Genomic DNA, 26,914 nt, shown 5'->3' on the forward strand with positions numbered 1-26,914 from the left:
CTTCCTCATGCTGGCCCTCGCCGGACCAGATAATCTGCTCTGGCATTTTGCATGCACTCATGAAACTGTTGTAAACACAGGTATACCTTTTAAATGCCACTATGGCATTTAAGTCAGTAACTTTTTGTGTTTAGAATAGTAAACCATTCGATATGCAAAGTAAAAAATATTCAAAATTAAGACAAAATCAACTAATTTTGCAACTACTCATTACAGGAAACAGAATTTTTAATGTATACATATAAGTTTAGTCATTATTTACAATGGGTGCCTCAAAAAACAGAAATAAGAGATTATCATGCCAATAAATGTTTTCACTCTCTTAAAGCTGACATACATACTACACACACTTCCTGAGCCCAGACTCCAGCCTTCTCACCTGTTTTTGAGCAGTGCTCCAAAGGTCATCTTATCCACTTGCAGGTAATTTGGCAGCAAGTTTGACCAATTCCAGCACCATGTTGCTGTGGCTGCCTGCTGACGAATGAGAAGACACTATTGTTAGTTATTAATCAGAATTAATGTGATCAGTGAATTTCAGCCCCAGCTGTGACTCACTAACTAAAAAGGAGGAGCTCAGAACAAGGACTTGGACAGATCACATCAATCATGTCCACAGAGGAGGTGTTTATTCCAATAAGACAGCAATTAATTTATAAATCCATTTAGGGATATAGTCATTATTTATAAAAATATAAATCAATTTCCAGATTCGTTATTTTTTCAAATGCTGATGGCATTTACCCATCAAGTTTTGTTGGGAGGGTGAGTCTGGAAGGTGAGCATGGCGATTTGGTGGCTTCCATGTGTGACATTCCTGTCACAGGCTGTTTTCTGGTACCTCAGTGTGTACACCAAAGGGAAACTAAGCCTCAAACTACAAGACCCAGCTCAATCAGAGTCGGACACTAGTGCTATTATTATTTTTTGTTAGTAGGAAAATTGTAAGATTTTCTAATGTAAATAACATACACGATTCTCTTCTTCTCTCATTACTAGATAACTTCACATCAGAGTAAGGAGAAAATTACTGTGAAAAATAGTCTCATAATTCAGAACTTGGTAAACATGCTATTTACGTAAATGAAAAAGGGTGATTTAATAGCTGCAATAATTATTTGTGATTTAGAGCAATCTGATATGCAGTATAAGAAGCACCCAATAAACTATACCTTATACATTAGGTTTACACGTATTATAGGATCTTCTGCTCTGTAAACTAAACAGTTTGGATAATGAGACACCAGCATAGTCTTTGCAGCATGGTCTCTGAAATCCAACCAGAGCTACCCTTTGTCACCGCTGATAAATCGAGCGCTACAACCCTTTCAGAGAGCAGGAGAATTCGGCCCGGCTTGACAGCGTTTGAAGGTCTTATTCTACTACAGTATTGATGGATGTGGACGAGAGGTGTAACAGGCATGGTTAAAGTATCATCTGCATGCCAAATCAGGCCAGTGTTTGAATTCTCATTTCCACCTGAACTCTAGGCCAAGCCCTTCTCTTCTGCCCTGCTAGTGCAAGCTGTCTGTCAGGAGCGTTCTGGGAAATTAAAAAAAGAGAGAGAAGGAAGGAGAAAGAAAAAAGAAAGAAAGAAAGAGAGAGAGAGAGAGAGAGAGAGAGAGAGAGAGAGAGAGAGAGAAAGAAAGAAAGAGAAAGAAAGAAAGAAAGATAGAAAGAGAAAGGTCAAACAAAGCATAAGCAATTCAATTCACACATCTTGTGGAAAGAATCCTTTTTAATGAAATTAAAAGTACACAGCTGAAACAATGGCAAAGTCTGACTGCTAAAAATATATTGTTTTTAAAATGTTGACTTTAATCTAAATATTTTTGCTTTAAAGTCATTAGAAAATCATTTTAAATTTGGGGATGTGTCTAAGGTTATAAAAACCAAATTCGTCTCTTGCCTTTTATAATGGTTCTCAGTGTTCTACAAATCATTTAAAGTGCTTTCTGATGTTCTGGACACATTCACAGAGGCAAACAGATGTTTGGTAAACATGTGTCCTAAAGGAGGGGCCGACTCAAGGGAGGGAAGAGTTACAAGATGCTTGGCTCTTTGAGCCTTATGCAGACACAGCCTGACAACAACAGGATCCAGGTGAAAGTTAAGTTTTATAGACCAAACATATGAACCAGTTTAACAAGGAAATAAGCTAAACAACCTAAACACATTGTACAGGCCATGTAAATGACAATGTGAATTTTTGCTTCCTAAACAAAGTGTGTGGAGAAAGACTATGCCACAATAGTAATATGGTTGTGTCTTCCTTCTGATGGACAGAAAACATACATTGAAGTTGTATTTTACACTTAATTTCCACATACCTGATCTAGCATGTTCTCGGTGAACATCTTCTGCACATGGAAAGGGTTAAAAACAGGAGGCTGATCTTCTACATTCCTCAAGGTCACTTTCAGTGGTTGGCTGGGTAGTGGCTTTTCCTCTGAATGGTCTGTAGCAGACAGTTGTTCCTTTAAATAGTCCTTCAGGAAAAGAAGCCCAGGGTCAGGGTGGTCCATACCCCAGCTTACACTTCTAGTACATTATCTAGATAGCAGCTTCCTGGTGGCCTCAGGAAGAACACACACTCTGAGATACGTAGCTGAGTACACATCACTATCACAGTAAACCCATCAAAACCAAGTTAATCCTAATGGATTACAGAGTTTTAAAAACATTCAGCAAATCCTCCTATGTTGAACGAGTGCTTGGTATGTAGCAATCTTTTGAGCAGGCATTGTATCATCATTGGCTTCATGACTGTGCACAGGAAAAGGCTGCTCATTCATTCATTAAATACAGTTGCTCCCTACTCTGGGTTCAGCAAAGCAGTAAGTATCCTGATTTTACTGTAAGGAGTCTCATTCTGTATGGAACTATTTATAATGCAAACTCCCACACACTTAATTTCCATGCTGTGGACTGAAAACTATCAAGGCTCAATAGAAACTCGGAGCATATAATTCTAATCATCCGAGCACTGGTGCAGTCCTGGACAAGAAGACAGAATCTCCTGCATTATAGCTCATTTTCTACCCATAAATAAGTAAGGCGAACATCCCTAATCTGTTTTATGGGACTCTTTTATAAAGCAACAAATTAAAATGACTAAAAGAATATCATCAACCTAACAAATGTTTGCTATTAATAAGGCACTTAATAAATAAAAATAAAGACTTGCCTGGCTTTTTAATATACCACAATACACCCCAGGTTTGCAGCTAATACACATTCCAGAATGTTAGAGCGAAGAGCACTCCAGGGGTCATAGAAAACCCTCGCCACCCTGTGTGGTGCACGGCAACAGCAGCAGTCTCACCTGGGAGCTTCTGAGAAGGGCAGACTCTCAGCTGCTCCCCTGCCAGAACCATCCCTGTTGCTCCAGGGATGGGAAAGCAGTTGCAAGTTTTGTAATACTGTAGCCCAGTACCACACTTCCTGGCTTGAAAGGCCAGAGGACAGCCCTGAGGGCTCCTGGAGTGAGTCTACAGTTGTGAAGAGAACAAAGATCTATTCTTGTTTCACTGTATTGTGTGTGCGTCCCTGTACGTTCATGATGTACACTGTGTCCATGGGTTTCACTGTGTGTGTGTCCCTGTACGTTCATGATGCACACTGTGTCCATGTGTTTCATTGTGTGTGTGTGTCCCTGTACTTTCATGATGTACACTGTGTCCATGTGTTTCACTGTGTGTGTGTCTCTGTATCTTCATTATATACACTGTGTCCCTGTATCTTACTAATGTACACTGTGCCCATGTGTTTCACTGTGCGTGTGTGTGTCATGAGGTACACTGTGTCCATCATGAAAGGCAAATTTTAGATCAAAAAATGCTAAAAATCTAAATAAAATACTACTGTAATTAACAACAGTGATTTCTTTAATTTTCTAATTGCAGAACAGCTCATTAAATACATCAGTTATGTAATGAAACAAAGACTTATTAAATATGATTAGGTAATGAGAAATCCAAGAGAAATAATTTTATGACTAAGGCATATAGAGCAGAAACAAAAATTTTCTCCATTATAATTTAAGTCAGGTTTTTAAAGGAATAAAAATCTCACTGGAAAGGAATAATTTGCTTTGGCTATTAACAATTTTTTCTTAACTCATTTCCATTGTTAAAACTACATTTAGACTTTCCTGCTTGCACTATTTAACAGAAATGTAAATTTGCTGCCAATTCGGAGAAATGCTTTCTCTTGTGTGTTTTCTCTGCTATGTTGATCATCTGTGCTCCTTACGAATCAGTTTCTTGGCCAGTTGGACGGCACTTGCTCCACAGCCACGACAACCTGAATTTGATCTCTGGAATCCATGTGGAGGTGAAAGGAAAGAAAGGGCTTCACAAAGCTCTCCCTGGACTTCCTCAAGTGCACACACCACGCACAGGTACACATGGAGTACAGGGCAGCAACAATTTCTTGAGGCTGTCCAGATGGCTCAGTGGGTAGGAGCCCTGCTGTGCAAGGATGAGCACCTGGGCTCAGAGCCTGCTCCTTTATAAACAGCCATGCTTGGGTCCAATGCGCCTCCCACCACGGTAATGCGGTGTCTACAGGAGGAGGACTGCTGCAGCTGCCATGGCCAGCCTAGCTCCAAAAGAGAGAGACTCTGTCTAGGAACGAAGGTGGCTAAGCAGCTGGAGTGCTCTTCCCGAAGACTGTTCCCCACTCTCAGCTGCCTGCAGTTCTTTGTGTGGCTGAGGTTACTTGGGCATGGCTACTGCTGTTTTCCTTGACCATGTTGGTGAGACTAAAGCGTGGAGCTTCTGACATTCCTAGAACAGAGTCTTGTCTCTCCAGTTCTGACAGTCTGTCCTCATTTCTGTCCGTAGAGCTTCTGATGATAAACAAGGCTCCGAGGGCAATCATACTGCAAACCCTGCCTCACTGTCCTCACCGGAACTGCTCTAGCCAACCTGAGTGTCCAGACATATAAACCTGTGAAGAGCATGTCTTTCCAAGGGAGAAATTTCACTAAAGCAAAGCAAGGCAGAATTGCTGAATTCCCTAATAAAGAGCACAGTAGAACTGGCTGTGATAACACAAAACTTCAATCCCAGCACACTAAAGGCCAGGGCAAGCAGATCTCTGAGAGTCTGGTTTACAAAACCAGTTCCAGACCAGCCAGGCTACACAGTGAGACCCAGTCTCAAAACGGAAAAAAAAAGCACACAAGATTACTATTTTCCTGATGACTGTATGACTAGAGGTTTTTGTTTTTTATTCCATAGGAAATTCTCAAATTTATCAACCCACGGAAAATAGCTGTTTCTCCTCAGAAAATCCTTCATTTCTACAAATTCCAGACTGCACAATCGGCTGAACGCACTACAAACACACAATTCCCAAACTACATTTCTCATCTCTGTATTTCAGAACTGAACTGAGTTTATGAGCTGTGTTATTGTTTAAATCATATAAATAAAACCTATATTGTTTCAGGAAGCCTTTTTCTGTACATGCAGAGCAGCCAGGGCTAAATAGATTCTATTAATAATGCAATATTGAGTTTAGTATTGACTTTAAGAAGTATTATCACCTCCTTGACTAACCCTTAGCTGCCAGCAGACGCTGCCTCAGGCCAGTACACACCTAATTGCTCAGTAAAAAGAGCGTTTCCCTACCTCATTGAGCCGCATGATGTGATAAATTCGCCTCAGGTACTCGCTGCCACATGGTTTGTGGCAGAGATCCAGGACCATCGCGTTTGTTTTCTGCTCAGTCAGTTCAAGAGCGGCATCTCCTTCTGTGCCTGAGCGTTTCCCCACCGTCAGAAATGCACTAAACACAGAGGACAAATATGTGTTAGTTATGAGGGACTGCATACATTGCAAGGAAAGAGACTGAGTGTGAAGAGTAAATGTACATTTTGCATTCGAAGTACCCTTAAAGGATCTCTTCAAATAGTATGTCTTCCCAAACCAGCGCGGCTCCAATACACTGCCCAGGAACAAAGCACCTGAAAGCATTTTAAAAATCTAAATCATTTCTTTGAAAAGAGTTGATGATTGAGTTTAAACTCCTATCTATAGAAACACTTACCATTACTGTAATTGTTGAAATTGTTACAATCATGGGATGAAAACAAAACCTTTCTTTAAAGGCCATGTAAGAAAGAATTTGTATTTTCTATTTGAGGACAAAAAGAATCACTGGTGACAGACAGACACAGCTTCAGTATTCCACCAAAGACAACGTGTCCAAATGCAGAGTCTGTAGTGGTTGGGGAGGGACCAGTGCTTCAAGACCCCGCCCGGGCTAACTACCGAGCATTTGAAACAGAACTTTGACACCTGTTGCCCTAAACACACTACAGACTCCCTCGCCTACTTAATTCTTCCTAACAGACACTTAGAGAGAAAAATCACTACTTTGGTTATTATTCCCCCATATAAAGTCTAGTATCATCCTGCTGGGAATGTGGAGTTACAGATATGCATGCTTCTTTGTGAAATTTTGTAAGTTTGCGAATTATTTGTGTATTAGTAAGAGATGACAAAAGTGAGACACCTCCACCTACGACACCACTGCGAGCTTCTGACGGTCTCCAGGTGTGCTCCCGGCAGACTCTCACTACAGATGTTACTGACGACAGTGTCCCCAGCGTGTGTTCTCCACACCAACTCTCACTATAGATGCTATTAGACTGTGTTAGGCTTTGTGATCTAAGCATTTGTAGGCATATTCATGGCTTTATACTGTTTCCCAGACTAAATGAAATTTACTGTCATGTAATCAGCTGTATGCTGCAGGTCACTGCTGAAATTTTGCCATAATTATAAAATTAGTTCTGTTGAGAGTTAGTGCCATTGACCTGAGGACTCCAAATGATACCCAGCTGCTGGACATTAACTTTGTTATTGCTTCCACATGCAGCTTCAAAACACCCTTCTCTCTTTCACACACACAGGAAATTTAAGACTACATAAGCCTTGCTCAAGAAAATAGAAAATAAAATGATTCCTACTGACTTAGAAACACTCATTAGCGAGAGCAGATTTATTAGACATTATTACACTAAAAAATTTGCACCTATCATTTTGAAACTGCATATACGTTGCAAGCAGAATTTCTTGTCGGGATTTGCAGAGGATGACATTGAGAAAGTTGAGGCCCCTGACAAAGGAGTATCTCAGTGTCAACCCCTGGATTGTATCCTTTCCTGTCCATCACTATGCAGGTGAAGCAAATGATTGCATTCAGTCAATGCTATGATTAATGAGTTCCTCTCTGGATTTGGGACTGCTTATCAATCATGTCATTAGGGAGAATGTGCCCTGAAAGAGGCAGACCTTAGCCAAGGAATAACTGCATTAATCTTAATCTGTATATGCACCCAGCCAGCCAAGTCAGGGTCACTATGATGAAAAACAATAGTCTTCAACTCGACAAATTACTCTGCAAAGACAGACATTTCTTTACTTTTGTGCTGTGTGTTCTCCGGAATCTGAGTTGACTGTTTCCAGCCTGAGAGTTACCACAGGGTGAAGGTTATTTTAACGAATAGTGAGGCTTTCAGGCAGCATGCAAGGCAAGTGACACTTAAGCTGCCTCTCTCCAGCTGCAGCTACTTCCATAAAAACCAAAGCTAACTCTAATGCGAAAGGGAAAAGGCTGATAAATGATATTATGCACTTCCAAGATAATCTTCTTGAGGAATTTAACAGAAAATTACTTTCATTTAAGTTGCTGCATACAGTTTTTTTAATGAAACAACCCTGTGGAAGAGCCAAGGCAACCCTCTGACTGATGCAGACACACTGATCTGAAGTGTGTTTATCCATTTTCCTCAAAGTGTGGACCTATGAGATCAAGCCACGAGAAGACGGAATACACAGAGCATGCATGCACACCCACACCAGAAGTCATGAGAAGATGGAAACATACACAGAACATGCATGCACGCCCACACCAGATCATTAATCTAAAATCACAGTCAAGAAGAAATATATCCATAGCATACAAGCTCAGTGAACTTACCTTTTTCAAATATATATGATAAATAACTTTAAGTCTGCATTTTATATATTAGTATTACTTAAGAAATTGAGAATGACATGGTATTATGCTAATTATCTTACTTTTCAGAATCTAAAAAACATTTTAAAAATCAGAAAATCCTCTCCTTTTTGTTACATGTTGTGAAAAACAACTGACAACTTTTGAGTACTAGCTAACCAACTACATCCTATCCAGACAATGTCCTAACCAACTACATCCTATCCAGACAGTGCCCTAACCAACTACATCCTATCCAGACAGTGCCCTAACCAACTACATCCTATCCAGACAGTGTCCTAACCAACTACATCCTATCCAGACAGTGTCCTAACCAACTACATCCTAGCCAGACAGTGCCCTAACCAACTACATCCTATCCAGACAGTGCCCTAACCAACTACATCCTATCCAGACAATGTCCTAACCAACTACATCCTATCTAGTGTCCTAACCAACTACATCCTATCTAGTGTCCTAACCAACTACATCCTATCCAGACAGTGTCCTAACCAACTACATCCTATCCAGACAATGCCCTACTGGAAAAGAGACTAAATGTATGGGTGTGTGTAGTGTGAAGCGGCGGGGCTGCATCCTGCCACCCGGCCGCCGGCTAGCTTTACACCAGAAATAATTACACGGAAACTGTATTCTTTTAAAACACTGCCTGGCCCATAGTTTCAGCCTCTTATTGGCTAATTCTCACATCTTCCTTTAACCCATATTTAGTAATCTGGGTAGCACCACGAGGTGTGGCTTACCAGGAGAGATCTTAACCTGCGTCCATCTCGGAGAGGAGCAGCATGGAGACTCACTATGGAGACTGCCTGAAGCGTCTCCCCAACTCTACTTCCTTGTTCCCACAATTCTGTTCTGTCTACTCCACCTACCTAATTTTCTGTCTCTTAAAGGGCCAAGGCAGTTTTCTTTATTAATTAACCAATGAAAGAAACATAGACAACTCTCCTCCATCATTTCCCCTTTTTCTGTTTAAACAAAAAAGAAAGGCTTCAACTTTAACATAGCAAAATTACATATAACAAAACAGTTATCAAGCAAGTATTACAGTTACAATATTTAAATCTATTTTATCTTTTATCATAACTAAGGAAATCTATAACTATCTATTTATTCTTCAACTCCATCAAAGACTCCAGAAGGATATAATATTACCTAAGTAAACAAGTCATTTGTAACTTTCAAACTCTAGAAATGACAGAGACAACTCGCTGCCTAGACAGTCACCCAAAGTTCCTCTGTACCGTTGGGGCATCCATTTTCAGCCTTCAGGCCCATAGTGTCCAGCAGACTTTTTCATGAAGCAGGAAATTCCAAAGACAGTTCAGTCACTTTCTGCTGTATCCTGCAGAATGTCTCGCAGACTCTTTCATGAATCAGGAACCCCGAAAGACCATCTCACCTTTAGGCAAGTTCAGCAGTCCTCTCTCTGCGGGTTTTTTGTGTCCAGTTTATGCAACAGTCCAGGCAAGAGCAGTTTCTTGCCCAAATGGCTAACAAACTCCATAAGTAGCCTCTTCGATGCCCATCTTCCTCTTGAAGTAGATTGGTGCTGCCAGGAGCAGACGTGTCTCATTGTCATGAAAAACCCTAAGTTATTAAAACATTAAATGCCATATTCTGTAGCCTTTGAAAGATATGAAGAATGTCTATCTAACTGAAATATATCTCTACATATCTAGAAAATCTAATAACATGACTACAAGCTTAACTATTATCAATGATTATCCATTAACAACCTATATTTCCTAATTATACATTACAGTTTTTAAAATGAACTACAATCACAATAGCTTAATCACGATCAGAAATACATATACATATAACAAAATTGATCTTAAAATCTATACCAATGCAAATTCATATCTATATCATCTCCCCCTTTAAATGTAAAAGAACATTTATAAGCAATGACTTGTTTACTTAGGTAATATTATATCCTTCTGGAGTCTTTGATGGAGTTGAAGAATAAATAGATAGTTATAGATTTCCTTAGTTATGATAAAAGATAAAATAGATTTAAATATTGTAACTGTAATACTTGCTTGATAACTGTTTTGTTATATGTAATTTTGCTATGTTAAAGTTGAAGCCTTTCTTTTTTGTTTAAACAGAAAAAGGGGAAATGATGGAGGAGAGTTGTCTATGTTTCTTTCATTGGTTAATTAATAAAGAAAACTGCCTTGGCCCTTTAAGAGACAGAAAATTAGGTAGGTGGAGTAGACAGAACAGAATTGTGGGAACAAGGAAGTAGAGTTGGGGAGATGCTTCAGGCAGTCTCAACATGCAGCTGCCATGCTTCTCTCCAAGATGGATGCAGGTTAAGATCTCTCCTGGTAAGGCACCCCTCGTGGTGCTATATAAATTACTAAATATGGGTTAAAGCAAGATATGAGAATTAGCCAATAAGAGGCTGAAACTATGGGCCAGGCAGTGTTTTAAAAGAATACAGTTTCTGTGTAATTATTTTGGGTAAAGCTAGCCGGGTGGCGGGATACAGCCCCCCGCCCGTTCCTTCAACAGGTGTGCTAACCAATCACATCCTATCTAGACAATTTCCTACTGGAAAAGAGACTAAATCTATTGGTGTTTGTTGGTGGTGGTTTAGAACTTAAGAATTACCTTTTGAGGGAAAATTATCTTAGGAATGACCAGAAGTGTTATTTTGAATATATCTTATCTATAGGAATTCTAAGGCAGCAATATCATACATTTTACTTCGTAGCAGATTCAGATCTGCTATTTTTAACCTTCTCTTTGTTCTCACTCTCTTTCTGTTTTATACCCACTACCACAAATAATGACATTTGACTTTAATCTTTTAGTCACTGGATTCAAGCCTGTAATTTGGTATTGGATGCAAATAATAAAGATTAAGAAGGTCACTAACTGTCAATGTCACTAAGCATTTCCCTGACTTCTACTGTCATTCTTTCCCCTGCACATACCAAAGTGATAATCTAGTTTTCCATACGACTAGATCAGGGAAACCAGGCTACTTAATACTCACCACGTAGGTTAATATGAAATCTCATAGATTAACAAGGACCAGTGAAATGTCCAGGCTACCCTTCTGCTAATTAGTGAGTGCAGGGTATTTTGGCCACTGACTGTTTGGGGAGAGGACCTCTCTAGGTAGAGCCCGTCTCTGCTCCTGTGTGCATACCACCACATCTGACAGCACACAATGCCCTTTAACAGAGTTTATGGGTAAAAATTGCTTACTTGATCTCAAGTGGATGTTGAAATTTTTGTTATTTCAGTTTTCAAAAGAGTTCTGCCAGACTGGCATCATCCTTGAAAGTGAAGTTCTGAGAGAGGCAAAAAAATGACCCATTAGAAGGAATGCCTCTTTCCTCATCTGATTCTCAAGCTTGAGCTCTTCATCACTGCCATTTGCCGGTAAAAGTCATCATATTTCAGGTGACCTTTAGTCATCTCAGGTAGAAAGTTACAGTAGTGTCTGCTAGCCACATGGCTAGTGGCCGTTCAAGCAATAGACTTGATAATGTGTAGACCACCTGAACCTTTATCAATATCATGCAGTTTTTATACCTACAGACTAACCTCAACACAGAAGAACTCTACATACATATTTGAATTCATCAGGGACCCTTAAAAGTCTTTGCAGTACCACAAATCACTTAGCTGCTGGTGACAAACCAGGAGAAAGCTGACATTTCCATCCTGAAACAGCTGGGTGTGTTTATAGCCTGTGAGTGATATGCCCCAGTTGCCCTCTGGGATTCTTACATTACCAGATGAAAAATGTGTACCTTTTTGACAATCAGGTACACAGAAAGCAATAAAAAGCCTTTTATATCCATTAATTCTTTCTTAATTCAATCTGTGCCCACTCCATTTATAAAATGCCTCAGGCTAGGCACTAGATACCCAGTTGCACACTGAAAAGGAGTGAAACTAAATTCTCCTTGGTTGAGCTGCACCCTTTTAATCAGAAACCTTAAGATAGAACCTAAACCAGGATAGTATTCCTGCATATCAATGGGGTTCAGATTTTACAAGGAACACCTAACAGTCCAGGGTTTAGTGGGGGTATTTATCTTTTTCTGGGTTCCTCAAAGGCCTTATTATTTTTGCCAAATGACCATTGCTGCCTATCTGACATAATTTTGCTGCTGTTACATATTGGTGACTTTGATATGGAGAATTCATTTGACACAGGTGAGTAAGAAACAAGCGTGGCTTTACCAGTTGATGCTCAGCGTCTTTGCTCTCAGAAGCTGATGCTCCATCCAGTTGGGGTTTTGCCGCTCAATGCTCAGTATGACCTTCTGGGTCAGCTGACAAGGGCTGCTTCTCTCTCCTAGAATACTTTCCAAACACACAGAGATGAAGGCTGCTTTCTCTTTACTCCATCTGTCAAGGAAGGCACCTGTTAAATGTTCCACGGTGTTCCCATCCTCAAATATCCGACATATAATTACAATCAAGTTCCAGACAAGCAGGCCAGCTTTCTTCAATTCAGCCAAGTTTTTTGACATTTTCCTCTCAGACAGAAAAAAGAAGTATTTAATTGTGGGAGGCAAGCATGCAATCACCGTAGGTAACTTGCTGATTACCACAGACACTGCCTGAGCAGCAAGCCGTGGGAAGCCTGGGGAGAGAAGGTAGAAAAGGTATGATTACTGTTAGCATTCTCATGCCATCACGTCGTGGGTTTGCTGTGTGGGGATGTCTGACTCTTGTGGAGAAAGTTAGTAAGACAAACAGTGCTTAATGCTCTCCAGCAGAGCTCCACCAGGAACTCCTGCACTACTACTCGAGACTCTCCAAAGTTCTGGCAAGATTTTCCTTCTATAGATGAAAATTAGAAAACCTAGAATTATAATTTATATGTTTATTTTTTAAGATCTAAGCTTTGAAGTACTGGGACACTGCTAACTAAGCAAAGGTTCCCATGACCTCTGACACCGCTGAGTCCCTTTAAATGCTTTCTTCTTCTCCCTTGTGGTCTTCTCAGGACTGACTGGCTCCTCATCTTTCATTCTTCCCAGATATGTCACCTCCTCAGAGTGTTTTTGTAGCCATCCCACCTAAAGCATCCTCACCGTGCTCTTCCCATCTCAAACCCCCATCTCTTTCTTCCAGGGGAAACCTGTGTTTGTGGCCTTTGTTGCAGTATCCTTCATCATCCAACAATTACATCATTCACTGCCTCATTATCTGTCTCCATTCATAGAATGTGAGCTCGCCGAGGGCTGCACTGTAGCCCTGACATCAGTACACCAGAGCTGTTCAATGACTACTTATTGGATACACAAGTTAACAGGTCTGTGTGTTTGTGTTTCATGCTAGCTCTTTGTTCTTCTAACACCTCCTGAATGTGGTAGTTGCTTGATGGTGTCACGGGCCTTTGGTGACTTTGATGACTCTACATGATGCCATTTGCTTCCTGCTGTTTCTTTGAAGGATGTATTGATGCTGTGTCTAAAGCAGACTTTCTCAGTTTCCCACCACAGGCCTCTAGACGCTGGGTAATTCTTTTTTGTGTAAAGCTGTTCTGTACCTGGATAAATTTCTGGAGCACTATGGTTTCCACTGACTAAATGCCAATAGCATCCCAGCTCAGCTGTGACAATCAAAAATACCTTATTCCTTGGGAGCTTATTTGTCCCTAGCTAAAAACTAGTCTTTATTTGATTTTATGCTAACCTATTTTCTTCCATTTTGGGATAGGATCCCATGGATCCCAGTCTGGGTACAAACTCTTTATATGGCCAAGGATGACATCAACCTTTGTATCCTTCTGCTATTGTTCTACAGCAAGCCTGGTTTTATGAGGCACTGGGGATCAAATCCAGGATTAGTGAATACTAAACAAGCACTCTTGAACTGTATCCCCAGAAGTTTTAGTCCTGGCCTTTCTCCAGGGCTTCAATGCCTGGAAGCACTTTCCTTGTGCTGTTACCTGTTGCTTGCTCCAGAATCCATTGGTTCAGTTGAAGCCAATGCTCAAACTAAAATCTTTTCCATAAAGTATTCTTTTCAATAAAATATTAATTTACTACTGATAAAACAACATCTCAAATAGATATTTTACTCAACTGATATCAAAGAAATAAAATCAAACCAGTTCCTTACATACTTGCTCTTAAACACAATGGAACACATACCAAGAAGCTGAGCTATGTGTGAGAACAATCAGTGTTTGTAATCTCATGCCCTCTGTAATATTTTGTGGTGTTCGTTTCTCTAAATCTTCTATTTTTCTACATCATATCATTTGTCGATGAAGAAGAAATGGGAATGCACTTAGTTTGTCTCTGCAGTGACTCTGTGCTCTGCTGTGCACACAGCTAAGGACAGATGTTCGCATAGATTCTGCCTACTTATCTTTTAACAAGTTATAACTGTATGCTTAAAAAGGCATCTGTTGTAGGAATTTCTTCAGCCTTTAAGATACCAGCCCACTTGGCAGTGGCCTCTTATATTATAAATGCTGACATAAAGCATGCACTTGCTCTCTCTCCCGGATTTTGGATTTGGTTCCTGATCCCTGTCTGTGCAGAGGACTGTGATCTGTGAGTCTACCCCTAAAGAAAAAACCCTTTATTATACTCAATTCTGGGCTAGTGTGGGATTATTTTACAACTTTCCTCTTCGGGCATCTGTAAGCATTTGTCATTGCTTAGACAAAGTTATAAAAATCATGATCATATCTCATTAGACTTCCACACTGGACAGTTACAGAGTTTGTCTTCATGTGTTACATGTTTAGATTTTGAAATCTTTTGCTAATCAAGACAACTTGAGACTGAGAGTTAATATACCATGACACAGAGTTCAGATGGAATTCACATTCAATAAAAATATATGGGAGCTCATATTCAGGTGGTTTCTCTACACTTTTTCTTTCTAAATCTAATCCAATTGTTATTTCACTTTGTGGCAGGACTGAGAAAGTGTTCATACGCAATGTAATACAAGAGAACGTTCCCGCTTTGGTACCATGGACTCTGTCCTGTGTTCCAGTGTTAAGCACAGCAGAAGATCATGTATTGTTTGAGAGACTAAATCTTGCTAACAGCAAGAAGCTAAAGAAGGGCACATGTCTCCCTACCCATCTACCGCTGCACCCTCAACCCTTCACTGTGACACTCTTCATGGAGAACTTTATAAACGCTTAATTTCTTTAAACATGTATGTTCCGGGTGTTTGCACCCATTTCTTTATGCAAGTGTTCTTGTACCAGAGGGATAGAGTACATGTATCTGTGATCTTAAACACATAAATGTCCCGAGTCCATGGATGACCGAATGCTCAACACGTAAATATCGTCTGGCCTTAGTAGTGTTCTTATCTGAGGAGGATGCATTTCAAGACCTCTAGTGAATGTCTAAAAATGTAGAGTGCTAAACCCTCATATCTAGTTTTTTCTTATACATATCTGTAAAAATAATCTTAATGTATAAATTAAGAACAAGACTATATTAACAATAAATTAAAAAGAATAATTTTAACAAGGCATTGTAATAAAAATTATGTGAATGTAGATTCTCTTTCTTGAAAGAACCAAAGTAAATATTAATATTTTTGGACTGAAGTTGAATGAGGACAATGAAAACCACAAAATCCAAAATTGTAATAAAGAGTGAAAAAGGAAAAGAGGGTCCAAGAAGTCCTAATTTGATGGTTCCTAAAGAGTTTCAGAACTCAGAGCAATAATAAGGGACTGTCCATTGGTCATTCACATTTAGAATATACACCATGGTCTGTAGTTTCTCTGACTCCTCTTTATGACTGTCTATAGAATGCAACCCTACACCAACTTATAATAATATGAAAAATACTAATTAATAAGAAAGACCCAACAACTAGTACATATAAAGAGAGCACGTCTGTGACTTATAAGTGCTTTCAGATAGCCTGGAGAGGCTTCAATATGCTTTTAGAAAAGAAAATATTTGCAATAGGACAATTGAGCCAATAGGTCAATCAAGTGGTAGCGCAAGCTAATAATGTTAAGCTTCCTGAATCCCTAAAAGTGAAGGAAACAGCCAGAAGGAAGGAGACCTGCAAACAATGAACAACGTTCAAAAGAGGAAAAACTCGCTCAGTGAAAAGGTGACATTTTCCAATTTCAATTAAATATCTTTGTTAGATCCAAAGGCAGTTTGATAGGACGTGAACAAAATTAACACCTTACTAGAAAGTTCCCTCATAGATAACTGACTTGAGTTTGTAATAGAAGTCTGATGAACAAGAGCGACACTATCTCGGCTCTCCATGGAGAAGAGGGAAGGAAAGGCTGGACCTTGTAGCTCCTGTCTGTGATTTCCAGCTGGAATATTTTATTTTGGGAAGAGTTTCCTTGGAGTCGAAACATATTCTTCTTTAAAAATGAATACAAAAAGATGATTTACTTTAGAAAAGAGGAGATTCACACAGATGAATAATATAAAATGAGAATGTAGAGATACATGATGACTCAAATACACTTGGTAGAAGAATTACTGAAAACAAGACCAATAGATTCAATATAAAACCACAGGTCTGGGGAAGAGCATCCTTTCAGAAAATTATTTACAAATAGCAGATGAAGTGCTAGTTGATGCCTAGAAGCTGCATTAAGGGAAAAGAAAGTGAAATGTGATGGTTGCAGGTAAAGACAAAAAAACAGATAAACAATAGAAGTGTGATTGTGAGGGTACAAAGATCATTATCCAGATTTAAAGTAGGGCAAGGTCATGTGACTTCTGCAAATGCTAAGGCAAAAATAAAAGATTAAAATTCCTGAAGCACTGAAAGGCAGTGAAGAAGAGGTAGGAGAGGTCTTATTTAGGAAAAAGCACACCAATTGATTGTCCAGTGCCAAATGGTCAGCCCTGAGAACATACATACAGGTAGCACTCTACAGATTTAGCAGGTTATATTCAGGAATATAAATGTATCAGTATAAAATTATGCATGCAATGACAATTAGTAAAAGAACAGGAAGAATCCATGAATTTGAAGAATAGTAGGGAGGGGTAAATACAGGAGTTTGGAGGGAGGAAAGAGAAGGACAAGAAGTGATAATCAAATTATAATCTCAAAAATAAAAGTAAAGATATAAAACAAATTTCAAAACTTTATGAAGTATTAATAAAATAAGATGAATATGGTCATTTTCATTTTTAGCTGCATTGCCTGTGTGGCTTAGAGTGAAAGCAGAATGAAGCCCCCATATGCTTGTTGAAATGAAAATAACTGGCACTCATTGGGCTTATAATTTTTACAATGTTATATAACTGAATAACCAGAGAGCCTGTTTGTTTAGGGGACACTCTCTTGGGGAACTAAAGTGCTCACCTTTACTTGGTTCTTTCCTTCTGGACTCTCTTGGAATATAACCCCATTCTCGTGGAAGGCTCTGGAGCAGATGACCAGGAAGGCGGGGCTTGTTCAGGTCTGTCTCGCGGTTTCTCCCACACCTCAGCATGGCTATTACCTGCTGCACAGTGTTCTTGACAGCGTCCATCAGCGCCAGTCTCAGACAGCGGATGACTTCCGGCTGCGACTCTGTGCACACAGAGACTGAAAAGTCAAGGAGCATATTATAGTTAATAAAGCCTGGTTGCCAGCCGTGTCTTGTTCATCTGGGAAGACTGTCTCACAGTTACCCAGTTTAAATCTATAGGAGAGCCAAATTTAATCATTTCATATAAATTACATCATATAAATTGAGAATCAGTTTGTAAACCATTTGAAATAGAAGTACCTGGTAATGAAAGCATGCCAATTAAGACCGTGGTAAGCAGCAGGACTGACCACTGGCTTTGGACTCTGGTGGTGGGATGGCAACTGTATAGCCTTTACAGAGAACCACTTCTCAGCAACATTGAAATCCCCATGCTGACGCTGCAGCTTTGCTGTGCAGTACTTGCACCTGAAGGCCCTGAGCTTCAACATCACACTCCCAGCACTAGAGAAAAAGTCTCCACAATCAACATCAACACAGCTTTAACATTTTAGTTAAATATTGACACACTTAGGCTTTTCTGTGAAATCCTAAGACACTGAGACTATGCAAAGAACCTAAAGAAATGTGAGACACCATCTAGATGCCCAATTAGCTCTCAGATGTTCATCTTCACAATAAAGCCTACTGGTACACAGCTAAAAAATAAAGCAGGTTAGGGAGAGTAAGGTGCACCTTTTTTATTTAAGAATAACCATGTGTGCACACAGAATCATTGAGAAGGTGCACTACGCAATGGTAGACGTAGTTAGCGAGGATGGGGTCTCAAGGAATGCTTCTTCCCTCTCTCACTTTACTTTCTCTTCTCCTTTCCAGGCTCATAGCCTGCCTTCCTGTCTTCTCTTTAATATGTGATTACACAAGATGGATAGGATTTACATAATAAGTGTGATAAAAAGTCTGCTTTTCTTGTTTGATTTTTTAAATTTTTTATTTTATTACAAATTTCCACCTCCTCCCCACCTCCTATTTACCTCCCCCTCCCTCTCCTGTCCAAAGAGCAGTAAGGGTTCCCTGCCCTGTGACTACAAAATATGAAGGTTGTTATTTAAATCAATAAGGAAAAACATTTAAACTCTTTTAACCTGGAATTCCTCAAAAACATTTTTCAAACGACTAATTTGTTTAATAATGGCTTATCATTAAACCACCATGGTAAGAAAGATCTTGGCAATAGCAAAACCAATAATTTAATTTGTAAAATAGTGTCACCTCAGGAAGTCAAAATGTTGTTTTTTATAGAATGGTTTTTTATATTTTTTCTGTTTGTTCATTTATTTTTGTTTAAACCTCAAATTAACTAGATGGCATGGGGAAGCTATTTTTTCATGTCAATAACTAATATGTATATTGGTTATACTCTAGATGTAAGGGGATATTGAGGTTGTTTGAAAATTCTAGGAAGTTCTTTATTTAGTTTTATTTAAAAGATGTTTTCTTTTTATAAATAAAGTTTTCATGTATTGAAAGTGGCAGAGAAAGCAGCTCTCTAGTAATTGAGGTATTTGACACACCTGACAGAGTGCTGACTGCTGTGTATTAGCTGTGTATTGGCTGTGTATTGGCTGTGTATTGGCTGTGTATTGGCTGTGTATTGGCTGTGTATTAGCTGTGTATTAGCTGTGTATTAGCTGTATATTGGCTGTGTATTATTAGCTGTGTATTAGCTGGCATTATTAATACCTTAGAGGGTTTACTGCAGTGTCAGTTTCAGAATCGCCATTACTCATTACGAGGCTCTGAGGCATCTTGAGCTCCAAGGCTACTGAGAGGCTTAAGCAGTCTCCACCACCTCGGTCTCCGGCCCTCCAGACCCTTTATCGTTCAGACCCTTTGCCCCTCCAGCCACCCTTTGTCAGATCAATGAACAGATGCCAGACATCAGGTTCCTAAGTGTGTATGTAACATTGTGACCAAGGACAGGCACCCCCTACCTATCCAGTGCATGCCTGCAACTCATGCAAATGGATGGAAATAGAAAACACTATCCTGACTGAGGTAACCCAGACCCAAAAAGATGAACATGGGATGAACTCACTCATAATTGGTTTCTAGCCATAAATAAAGGACATCGAGCCTATAATACATGATCCTAGAGAAGCTAAATAAGAAGGTGAACCCAAAGAAAAACATATAGTTATCCTCCTGGATATTGGAAGTAGACAAGATTGCTGGGCAAAAATTGGGAACTTGGGGGTGGGGTGGGATGGGGGTAAGGAGAGATGGGGAGAGAAAAGTGTGAAGGGGAGGATGGGGAGAGCTTGGGAGAATGGGATGGTTGGAATAAAGGAAGGGTGGATATGGGAGCAGGGAAGTATATATCTTAATTAAGGGAGCCATTTGAGGATTGGCAAGAGACTTGACTCTAGAGGGGTTCCCAGGTGTCTAGGGAGATGTCCCCAGCTAGTTCCTTGGGTAGCTGAGGAGAGGGAGCCGGAAAAGGCCAGATCCTATAGTCATACTGATGAATAAATATCTTGCATATCACCATAGAACCTTCAGCTGGCGATGGATGGAGATAGAGGCAGAGCCCCACATTGGAACACCGCACTGAGCTCCCAAGGTCCAAATGAGGAGCAGAAGGAGGGAGAACATGAGCAAGGAAGTCAGGACCGCGAGGGGTGCTCCCACCCACTGAGATGGAGGGGGAGATCTAATTGGAGCTCACCAAGGCCAGCTGGACTGGGACTGAAAAAGCACGGAATAAAACCGGACTCCCTGAACATGGCGGACAATGAGGGCTGCTGAGAAGCCAAGGACAATGATATTGGGTTTTGATCCTACTGCATGTATTGGTTTTGAGGGGACCTTGCCTGTTTGGATGCTCACCTTCCTAGACCTGGATGGTGGAGGGGGGAGGACCTTGGACTTCCCACAGGGCAGGGAACCCTTACTGCTCTTTGGACTGGAGAAGGAGGGGGAGGGGACTGGGGGAGAGGGAGGGAAATGGGAGGAAGGGAGAAGGCAGAAATTTTTAATAAAATAATAATAATAATAAAAGAAAGTCTGAGGCAGGGAGACTGATAGAAGTTTAGGACAACCTGGTTAACACAGAGTTTTCTAGACCAGCCAGGGTCTTTTGAGACAGAACTTGTCTCAGAAAGGGACTGTGGCAAGATGGTTCAGTGCTAACTGTCAGTACCTGGAACCTACATGATGCAAGCAGAGAACATCCTCTTCCGACCTCCATGTGAGTCACACACACACACGCACACACACACATGCATACGTACATGTGCACGCATACACACACACATACACATGCATGCACACTCAATAAATAAAATGTAAAACAAGAAGTTAAAGTAAGTACTTAAACTCCTAGGAGACATAGTGTAGAAAACGCAGAATAGTCCCAACTCCAGTTGCTACAGGACCATTTGTTAATTCTATCTAGTCAATATAGAAGGGGAAAGTGAGGAAAGTATCACTAAATAATGACTTCTAATTTGATTTTCCATTATAATGTTAAACTTAGTATTAAAGGAACTGAAACAAAAGCAAAGAAACATAAAACTTGGGTTGTATTCTATAATTTAAAGAATTTATCATTCAACTAATTTTATACTTCAAATCAATGCCAACATGTTAAACCATTTAATACAGGAGGAGTCTGTTCGTTTTACAAACACTGAGAGAAGAGGTATTTACAGTGTTTTTGGTTTTAATGACTTTAAGATGTTTAAGAAGGAAATAACAAATATTTCACCCTGTAGCCACATTACTTTCCTTCCCAGCACAACACTAGGGAGGTCTTGGAGGGAAGCTGAATGGTGGTAGGAGAGCTTCTCAGAGGGATAAACCCAGAGTTTCTGCTTATTGATATGCAGTTAAGATGATAAGCGCCTTTCAATAATTATAGGGATAATCTTAAAATTTGTTCATTTCAGACCTGATAGAGCAAAAAAGAAACTATTACTTAAAAATTTTCTATAATTTCAAAGAATAAGAGCAAAAGTAACTAATAGGTTTTCATGCTACCTTCAAGAAAGATATTCTATATAATCAAGAGCAGCCTAGTTGAGCTTTATAAAAGCAACACTCAGTACATTTGAATGCGTTTCTAAAAAAGCATTGATCTAAACATTCTATGGGAAAAGGCTTTCCTAACTATATGTTGGCAGAGAGCTCATATTAAGAATAAAGAACTCCAAATTATAAATAGCAAGAAATTACCTTTTGAAACACAGTACAGTGTGCAATGAATATATACCACTAAAAGAGACTGAAATTAAGAAATTTGCAAATTGGGTGCCATTGAAAACAAAGTTTCCCTTTAATATCCAAGTAACTAAGGAGTCAAAAGTAACAATATTAGTGAAAATTCATCAAAATACTATTATCACTTTATTTTTACTTAGAAAATTAGTTTCATGGGTGTTTCAAAACTTTGGATGACAGAAATTGTATATGTAAATCTGTATATAATGAGACTTGCAGTTTTTTTAAAGTGGGAAATCAGATAATATGTGAATAATAAGTAGCTAGGCAAAGATACAGTATATACTATACTATAGTATACTATACAACATATAGTATCCAGTATCCAGGATCCATTATACAGTATACAGGAATCAGTATACAGGATACATCATGTAATACCCAGTATCCATTATTCCGTATTCTTCATATGGTACACAATATTCAATTACATACAGTATGCCGAAATCAGTATACAGTATAAAGGATATATCATATAGTAGCCGATATCCATTATACAGTATACAGAATATAGCATACAGGAATCAGTATATAGGATACAGGATACATCACACAATATACATCATACAGTATACAGGATACACTCTACATCTCTCCAGCAAAAGATTTTAAGAAACTGAAACAGGAGACAAGAAATGGAAATCAGAAGATGAAAATGATAAAAACACATAACAGATAAATGGATGAAGAAACTGTGGAATATATACATGCTAGAATACTACTCAGCGGTAAAAAACAATGACATCTTGAATTTTGCAGGCAAATGGATGGAAATAGAAAACACTATTCTGAGTGAGGTAACCCAGACCCATAAAGATGAACATGGGATGTACTCACTCATATTCGGTTTCTAGCCATGATTAAAGGACATCGAGCCTATAAGTTTGGGATCCTTGAGAAGATAATAAGAAGAACCTCCACCTGACGATAGATGAAGAAAATGACAGAGCCCCACCTTGGAGCACCGGACTGAGCTCCCAAGGTCCTGATGAGGAGCAGAAGGAGAGAGAACATGAGAAAGAAAGTCAGGACCGTGAGGGAACCTCCAGCTGGCGACAGATGGGGAAGGTGACTGAGCCCCACATTGGAGCACTGGACTGAGCTCCCAAGGTCCCGATGAGGAGCAGAAGGAGCGAGAACATGAGGGAGAAAGTCAGGAACGAGAGGGGTGCGTTCACTCATGGAGACGGTGGGACAGAACTAATGGGAGATCACCAACTCCAGTTGGAATGGGACTGATGGATCATGCGACCAAACCCGTCTCTCTGAGTGTGGCCAACAGCGGGGGCTGACTGAGAAGCAAAGGACAATGGCTCTGGGCTCTGATTGTTCTTCATGGACGGGCTCTGTGGGAGCCTTCTCAGCTTGGTCGATCACCTTCCTGGACCTGGGGGGAGTTGGGAGGACCTTGGTCTTGGCATAGAGTGGGGAACCCTGATGGCTCCTTGGCCTTGAGAGGGAGGGAGGGGAGGTATGGGTGGAGGGGAGGGGAGGGAAGGGGGAGAAGGAGGGGAGAGAAAGGGGAGAAGGAGGGAAGGGAGGGGGGAGGAGGAGGGAAGGAGATGGAAATTTTTAAATATAAAAAAAAATAAACCATGAGAAAAAAAAAAAAGAGACAGAGTATAGACAGTCATAGATTAAAAGGAGTAAAGAAAAATTAGCCACATAAAGATGGAATATACACAGAGAAAAAAAAAAAGAAAATGATAAAAACACATAACAGATAAATATGAACATGCCACAATAAAACTCATTATTTCATACAACAATTGTAGTTTAAAAGAGAAATAATAAATAATTAAAAATATTAGAGAAAAAGGAAAAAATGAAAAATAACCTTTTCATATATTAGAAAAAAATCAAAAGTACCAGACAATAAGTTATGGACAGGATATATAACAAAATAAATAAATGAAGTAAACAGAAAAAATTTTGAATAAATATTTTATAGAAGAATAATTTTAATGTACCTTAATAACAGAACACTATTATATCATTAATAATGAGGCAAAAGTAAATGAATTACATGATGCTATGTATTCCTTAGTATGACAAAAATTTAAAAAACAGGTAATTCCAAGTACTGCCATGGATGTGAATGTAACTGTTACATATCTGTGGGAACATGAAAAGCTATGATTCTCCTAACGCAAATTAGCAATCCCTCAGAGTGTCAAACACTGACAATCATAATCCACCATTTACACTCCAGAACATTACCCAAGAGGAATATGCTCACATAATGCTTTATTCACGGGGCCCTACACTGGAAGTAACGCAGGTGTCCATCCAGGCTGAAGACAGCACTGGGAAGATTCTCACGGAACACTCAGCAGCAATAAATAGAAATAAACAGTCAACAGAACATAATATAACCAAAGAAACAGGCACAAAAGAATGCACAGATTTCAACTTGTGCAAGATTCTGAAATTGTTGGAAGTGACCCCCACGACACAAAGCCAACCATGTCTCTCAGTGTCTAAGTGTCACCCAGAGCTACTTCCTGAATACAGAGCTGAATGTGAAGTGCACATGCATGTGAAAGGACTTGAACACGGTGTCTCACTTGTGCAGCTGACACAGTTTCTACATTGGTCACCTAAGAGCAGCAGGTTTCATTGTACATAAATAAGGGATTTGGGACCAGGGATGATAGATCAGCGAACAATAATGCTTGTTGTAAAATCATGAGGTCCTCAGTTCAGAGTCCCAGAAACCATGTGCAAAGTCATGAAGTGGCTATGTGTGCCTCATTGTCCTTGGCAGGGGGGACACAGAGACAGGAGCATCACTGGGGTTTGCTGGTCACCTAGTCAGGAAAGCAATGAGCTCCAAGTTTACCAAAGAGGGCACTGAACATTCATGACTGGCCTCTGTACATGTGTGCACAAGTATGTCTACATAACAATATACATGCATGCATATATATGTACATACATACATGCTTACTTACTTACACCCAAGCACACATACAAGTGAGAGACTTTGAGTCGTTAGATAGACTCCCTGGTAGGAGGACAGATATTGAGAGGGACCATGGGTAGGAAACAAATGTGGCAAAAAACAAAGGTGTAAAGCATCCTCAACCTCTTGACTTAAGACAAAAGCCTGGCAGCTTTTGTCTCCCACCAAGAAGCCTCAAGGAGTTCAAGACTGGATCAGGACATATCATACCACGTTTTTGGGCCAATCAACCACCCTAGCTTTCTTCAGCTGAGCAACCCTATGTTAGGTGAGGAAAACTCTTGAAAACCCCAGTCCCTAAGAAGAGGCTGGAGCTTTTGGCTTCCTGAATGCCACCTATGTTTGGCAGAGGGTCCTTTTTCTCATGTGTCTTCTGCATGTTGTGTATTTATTTCCTGCCTTTCTTCAATGGCAGTTCTGTTTGCACTGATTGAGATTTCCCTCCTGCTACCTGAGGTACTTCAGATTTGCCATGCCCTTTAATTCTGTAACTGGCAGAGAAAATGAGTCTAGTCAAGCTCCTTAGACTATCTCACAAGCACACACACAAGTGGCTTTTACAGTTTCTAAAGATACAGTACCACCAGAGACATGCCATAACTGTCCAAAGATGATGCTCAGATAAATGGGTATGATGTAGAAGAGAAACTGCCCTAAAATTCTGAAAGACTATAACATAGCAGCAGGCTGCAGCTACTTATATGCTGAGAGAGGAAAATGTAGCGGGACTAAAAAAAACCCAGAGACAGATATTGGGGTTCAAGCTGAAAGATCAGAGAAGCAAAGCAGCGAACCAGTAGAGAGCTCTTACCACTACAAAGTCTTCAGACTAAAAAGAGAGCGAGTTCCCAACTCATCCTACCTTATCTTCTTTAGTGCTAGGATTAAAGGCATGCACCACCACTGACCAGTTTGTATGGCTGACTAATATGGCTGCTGGGATTAAAGGTGTGTGCCACACTGCCTGATCTGTATGGCTGACAAGGGTGGCTAGCCTTGCACTCTGATCTTCAGGCAAGGTTTATTTGTTAGATCATAAAGAAAATATCAGAAAATTATTATGTGGGATAAAAAGGCTGGCGACTGTAAACCAACTTTACTAAGAAGAGTTAATCTGCGTGTGTATTCTAACGAGCTTTCTTTCTTTTTTCTTTTTTTCTTTCCTTCCTTCCCTTCCTTCCTTCCCTTCCTTCCTTCCTTCCTTCCTTCCTTCCTTCCTTCCTTCCTTCCTTCCTTCCTTCCTTCCTTCCTTCCTTCCTTATTTCTGTTTTGTTTTCTTTCGAGACAGGGTTTCTCTGTAGCTTTGGAGCCTGTCCTGGAATTAGCTCTTGTAAACCAGGCCGGCCTCAAACTCACAGAGATCTGCCTGCATCTGCCTCCTGAGTGCTGGGATTAAAGGCATGCGCCACCACCGCCCAGCTTTCGTCTTTACTTTTTTAAAGCATTTCTTTGCAGTTTTGAGAAGCTGGGGTTGGAGGAAAAGTGCATATGTGTACATGTGCCATGGCACACATGTGGAAGTCAGAAAACAACTTGTGGGCTTGTGGGAGTTCGGTTCCCAGCAAGCACGGGATGGCTCACCACCATCTATGAGATCTGGTGCCCTCTTCTGACATGCAGGTACAACACTGCACACATAATAAATAAATAAATAAATAAATAAATAAATAAATAAATAGTGAATTTTTGAAATTGTGCATGTGTTGCTTATAAAACAGAAAGGAACTTTGTGTTTATATTTGGCACTGTCTGGTATCTGTCTCCTTCAGCAGCTACATGGCTCTCTGAGTCTGACTTCTTTTCTCCTCTGTCTCTGCATGGAATTCCCACCTTGTTCTACTTTGTGCTGCCATAGGCCCAAAGCAGCTTCTTTATTAACCAATGATAATAAAACACATTCACAGCATACAGAGGGGAATCCCATATCACAGTTGTATTTCCTTTTTTATTATTTGAGAATTTCACACATGCATATAATGTGGTTTCATCAAATCCACTGCCCATACCCTCCCTTCAGTTCTCCCCTATCCTTTCAACCACCACTTTTTCCTGCCAACTTCATGTTCTTTCTTTTTTTTTTTTTTAAACAACTAACTCAGTCTACCTAATGATACCTGTACTTACCTGGGTATAATAAGACTTGTTACTGGAGCATAGTCAACCTCTGAGAGGCCTATTCCTGAAGAAAATGAATATATTACCATCTAATA

General features: G+C 39.9%; 1 protein-coding gene across 4 annotated transcripts in view; it reads right to left on the minus strand.

The window, feature by feature from the left end:
• Kiaa0825 (KIAA0825 ortholog) overlaps positions 1–26,914 on the minus strand; it is a 471,157-nt gene that overhangs the window by 235,052 nt on the left and 209,191 nt on the right. For 2 of the 4 annotated variants that reach the window (XM_038324188.1, XM_038324189.1), the window contains exons 16-20: positions 17,350–17,574; positions 12,247–12,652; positions 5,640–5,796; positions 2,331–2,489; positions 380–477 (exon numbers count right to left, since the gene is read on the minus strand). In XM_038324188.1, coding sequence (XP_038180116.1) covers positions 380–477; positions 2,331–2,489; positions 5,640–5,796; positions 12,247–12,652; positions 17,350–17,574 — 1,045 coding nt within the window. Of the gene's footprint in view, positions 1–375; positions 478–2,330; positions 2,490–5,639; positions 5,797–11,259; positions 11,346–12,246; positions 12,653–17,349; positions 17,575–26,914 lie in introns of those variants that run through there. The other 2 variants (XM_038324190.1, XR_005284771.1) reach the window with 2 other exon arrangements.

Source organism: Arvicola amphibius, chromosome 3 (assembly GCF_903992535.2).
Source record: "Arvicola amphibius chromosome 3, mArvAmp1.2, whole genome shotgun sequence".
Classification (NCBI taxonomy): domain Eukaryota; kingdom Metazoa; phylum Chordata; class Mammalia; order Rodentia; family Cricetidae; genus Arvicola; species Arvicola amphibius.